The following is a 5,025-nucleotide window of genomic DNA, read 5'->3' on the forward strand; positions in this document are numbered from 1 at the left end:
TATAGTTCTCTTTAAAACATTATGAACAGGTACGGCGAACCTATCCACTGCTTCTGTACTACACGCAGTAGAAACACTAAAAAAGACACCTGAAACCTCTTGTAATGTCATCACCTGTACATTTTTCACCAATTTATTCTGTACAAGAATTTGGCTAGTTACCATTTGAGAAACTTTTTTATGAATTGGAATTTTTTCAGGTATTACCGCCGTTCCTCCTACAGCTGTGGTTGTTACTGCTGCTGATGCTATTGTCGTTGTTTTTGTTGTCACTGGTAATAAAGATGATACTGGTGAACGTTTCCAAAACCTTTTCCGTCCATAAAAACTTGTTTGATATAAATTCCTAGTCTCTTCAAAACGATTTAATTGTCGTACTGCTCTACACATTCCTTGTAACTCTGAAGCATTCCAAGTAAGAGGTACATCAGTTTTCAAGGTATCAATTAAAATATCTGTAGCGTCATTTATAAATTGCAAACACCTTTCTTTTAATAATGAGGCATCAGTTTTAAGTACACTAGAAGATGAAGACGATAATGGTACTGGAAGTTCTGCCGCAATGATAGTAGCGTAGAATTGTATTAGCAAACAACAAAGTGAGTTTGATTTGGTAAACAGAGACCACCTTTGTTCTACAGTAACTACAAGATTTGCCACAGCATCCCATGTTATAGTATTACACTGATCAAGTTCATCACAGCAAACTTCCATAACAAGAGAAAATTGTATTTATGTATATTTATGTGTATTATTCTTGATGGCCCGTTCCATTGGAGTAACGTCCATAAAGTGACGAAGAACAAAAAGAAAAATATGGTGGTGTGTTGTGTGTTGGGGGGTCCTTTTTGGGTTGGGATGGAAGGGGATATGTTTGATCGTACCCTCCTAGTGCACACCATAGAGTAAAGGACGTGTGTGTTTGATTGAGTGGGTGTTTTTTTTTTTTTTGCTGATAATCCTGTGGAAGGAGAAGAGGAGATGAACCGGCATTCTGAGGGAAAAATAAAATAATGGTAATAGGGATAAATAAAGAGGTAATATGTGTGTGTGAGAGAGAGTAATTGTGTGTTGCCTCTGTTTGTAAAGAGTGGCATGGTATTACAGTGATGTATGCAGTCATTTTTGTTTATGGTTGTGGGTGAGTGGGTTTTGGATTCCAATTATGGTGTTGGTATAATTATTATGGTGATGCATTGGTTTCTTTCTTTTTCTGTTTGGAAGTGTGTTGATTATTGTACAGTCTCTTTGTTTTGCTGATGATTTGTGGTATTGTTTTTGTATGTTGCCAGGCGTGAACTGTGTTTTTGGTGTATTTTGGTGTTTAAACTGCCTGGTAATGGTTTTATTATAATGAGAATACAGACACACTTTGTTTGTGTATGAATGCCGAGTGACATATTCGAGTGTGTGTAGAGACGTTTATTTAATATTGTTTTGATACCATTTGTTTTCCACTTCTTCTAAATTCAAGGTGTTGTTTCAATATCTGTGTAACTCTGGGTGTGTTTTATTGTGTGAGTGGTTTACTGTTGTTCCCCTCATTGGGATGTGTTTGATTGCTGTTGTGATGTGTACTCTCACTCTCTCTCTTTCTCTGTAGAGCTGTGTACCCACTGCCTTGTGTGTGTTAAATGTGCGTCTACTTTTCTCCTTTTCCTCTTCTTCCTTGTTACCATAGATCCAAGGAACTCACAGTGACAATCATGACAACGATGTTCGTCCAACTGCGCCGTATGGTGTACCTGTTGGTACTTCTGCAATGTTGTGTGTGTGTGGTGAGCTCTACTGGAGCGGGAGAGAGGGATGAGGCCACAAGAACGAAAGAGAATGTGGAAAGAGCAGTAAAAGATGGGTATGAAATGCTTGCACAAGGGAAGAGTTGTTTGTCTTTATTGAAGAAAGAAATAGAAGGAGGTAATGAGAGTGTTTTGGATGCCAAAAAAGCTACCGAGGATACCGTTGGGATTGTTGATAGGATTGAGGGTAAGAAAAATGATCGTGGGCAGGTTCAAATACTTCTTGATGAAGTCACGAGGGCAATGGGTGATACGAAAGACGCTGTAAGTAGGGCAACAGTTGCGGTTGGACGAATAAAAGCCGCAAATCAGGCATGCCACGCTTCACGAGGTAACCTGGGTGAGTTTTTGAAACAATTCGAAGGCAAACGAGAGGGACTCCAGGGTTATGTGAGAACGACGCAAGATGGAAGACAGGGTGACATGGAATTCGAACGACTCTATCAGGAGAGCACCAAATTGATGGGAGAACTACAAAATGTTAGTGCGGAGATTTTCCAGAGGGGTTGGAAAGGCGTCGATATGATGAAGGAAGAGGTGAAAACACTGGAAAAGGCGATAAAGACATTGAATGATGCAAAAAAAAAACTCGAAACACTTGCATCAGGTCTCGAACTTAAAGGGGGAGACGGAGGAAGGAACGTGGCGATCCAGAACGTTACAAAGGTAATAGAGGAAGTTGCAAACAATGGTGAAGTGCAATTAAAGGTGGTCTCTCAAAAACCAAAAACGGATATGAAGGGTAACGAAGTAATAGAAGGGGTAACAGTGAATGTAGTCGGTACTCTTAAGAGAGTAGATCAACAAAGAAAACAACAAATGGTGGATGAAGCGGTGCAACTAAAGGAACGGATCTTCAAGGGAGTGAAGGAGGATCTACAGAAGGGAGAGGAGGATGAAAAACAACGTATTGCGGAGACGTTCCAGGCCGAAGAGAACGCGAAAAAGGAAAGGGAGAGACGAGTTGCAGAAGAGAAGAAGAAGGAAGAAGAGAGGAAGAAGATCGAGGAGCAACAAAGAAGGGTCGAAGAAGAAAAAATGAGGGTTGAGGAAAAAAAGAAAAAAGCTGACGAGGTAAAAAGGAAGGATGAGGAACGGAAGAAATTGGAGGAGGGAAAGAAGAAGATTGAAGAGCAGATAAGAGAGGCTGAGGAAGAAAAAGCGAAACTCACGGAGAAGAAGATGGATGGAGCTGTCAGTCCTTCATTGGTTCACAGTCCCTTACTGCTTCTTCTGTTGTGTGTTGGGTTGCACTTTCGTTTGATGATCGGTGTTCCCATGACACGGCTGCACAGTTAACCTTTGTTTGAGTGGATATGGATGCATTGTAAGGAAAATGTTCTTTTTATTGAATTTTATTGTTTCCTTTTTTCAGATTGACAAATCTCTTGTTTGTATTTTTTTGCTGGACACATCTATTGGACTCCCTATGGCACCCATCACATGACAAACCATTATTTTGTGAGGGGAGTGTCTTCTTTGTTTGTTCGCATTATTATCTGGGTTCTGCTTTGCCGCCATTTACTGTTTCCTCCTGGTGATGTGTGTGTTCCGTGATATTGATAACTATTGCTTTTACCCATGGGAATGGGATACAATCCCGATGTGTTTTAATTGCTGTGACTGAAATGTGAAGAATGGCAGGAGGTTCAAGACACACAAACACGCACACTACCAACCTTCCTTCTCCTCCTTGTGTGTGTAGACTGTCATCATGTGTGCATCATTCCCACTGCTCGCCCTGTACGAAAGACACACACACACCTACTGTGGGGAATTGTGTTATTGCCTCCTGAACATATTCACATGGTGATCACAGCTTTCTTTTCTTTTTGTTTTCATTATTTTGTTTTTCCGTGTGTGCGTGTGTTTCATTATGATTTCATTGCACGTTATGTGCAGATGTGTGTTTTTCTTTTGCGTTTCCGGTACACCTTGTGTATCTTGTGTGTTCATTTTTATGGAATGATTCTTTTTTTCATTATATACAAACTGCTGCAGGGACATCAAGAATAAAGATATGGGCACGGCAGGTTCAGTACACAATGATTTTCCGTTGTTAACCTTGGGGTGGATTGAACTGTGTCCAGGCATGGCAGTCACATTAAGTAATGAATTTCTTTTTTTTTCCTTTTACATCTTTGCTCTATTATTGTGTCTGCCTCATGCAGTCACTCTTTTTTTTTTACATTTTTATTTTGGTATAAAGATTGGTGGGCTGTAGGTGTTTGAGTCGTTTTCTGTGAGTTTTTGGGTTGCCACTCACACCGCCCACGCAATGAAAACACATTTCTTTGTTCTCACCTTCTCTCTCGGTGGTGTCACTCGCGGTATTACCACGAACATATTTCTACCTCTTTGGTGTGTGGTTTGCTTGAGTGACTGCAACCTGCGGGGAGGTGGAGTGAGACTGTTCCGCTTCGGCTTCACGTAATGAGTCTGTTTGTTTTTTCTTTCTTTTTGGGTGTGTTGATGTGCTGGTGTGGGTGAATGTTTTTCTCTGATGGGAGTGGCAGCTATGATTATTGTATTGTGAGTGCTTTCTGTGCTGTTGGTATCCTGTTGTTGTTTTCTTGTGTTTTTCTTTTCCTCTCTGTGGTTGTGTGACTCCGTGTACATTTTAGTGAATGCCGTAGTGCCTCTCTGATATGAGCATGTGAGACAGTCATTGTGTGTGTGTGTGCACTGTTAGTGGGAAGGATATTTTGTGTTGCTGGACCACTCCACTGCGGCCTCTGTGGGGTGCACTGAATGACGGTGTGGTGATATCCATCGACGTGTGTGTGAGCGACTGGAGTGGGGGTGTAGTTCCTTTACGCTAGTCCACAGCCATGCGGTGCGATTGGGTTCACACATGAATGGATTAATGAGATCCCCTCTGTCCCGAGTTACTATCTAGCGAAACGACAGTCAGGGGGAACGGACTTGAAGGGCGGGGCAGGGAGAGAAAAGACCCTGTTGAGTTTGACTCGGGTCTGGTTCTGGACTGGCTGGTCGGTGGCATATGTACTTGGTACTGTCATCACTTTATAATTTGGTTCACATAATTTATACATGTGTACTAGTGTGAGATTGCGAAGGGATCTCGCAGGTATCGTGAGGGAAGTATGGGGTAGTACAAGAGGAACTCCCATGCCGTGCCTCTGGTTTCTGGAGTTTGTCGAACGGCAAGTCCCCCGACGCTATCGCACGGTAGTTCTCGGCTGAACGCCTCTAAGCCAGAAGC

General features: G+C 41.9%; 1 protein-coding gene across 1 annotated transcript; it reads right to left on the bottom strand.

Moving 5' to 3' along the window:
• Positions 1–714, bottom strand: TM35_000061100 (uncharacterized protein; the record flags this gene model as incomplete). The annotated part of the gene is made up of 1 exon (XM_029023147.1): positions 1–714. A coding segment is annotated over one exon (714 nt), but the record flags the coding sequence as incomplete, so codon positions are not given.
• Positions 715–5,025: the final 4,311 nt, after the last annotated feature.

The sequence above is a fragment of the Trypanosoma theileri genome (genome assembly GCF_002087225.1).
Source record: "Trypanosoma theileri isolate Edinburgh chromosome Unknown TM35_Tth_6_V1, whole genome shotgun sequence".
In the NCBI taxonomy this organism is placed as follows: Eukaryota; Euglenozoa; class Kinetoplastea; order Trypanosomatida; family Trypanosomatidae; genus Trypanosoma; species Trypanosoma theileri.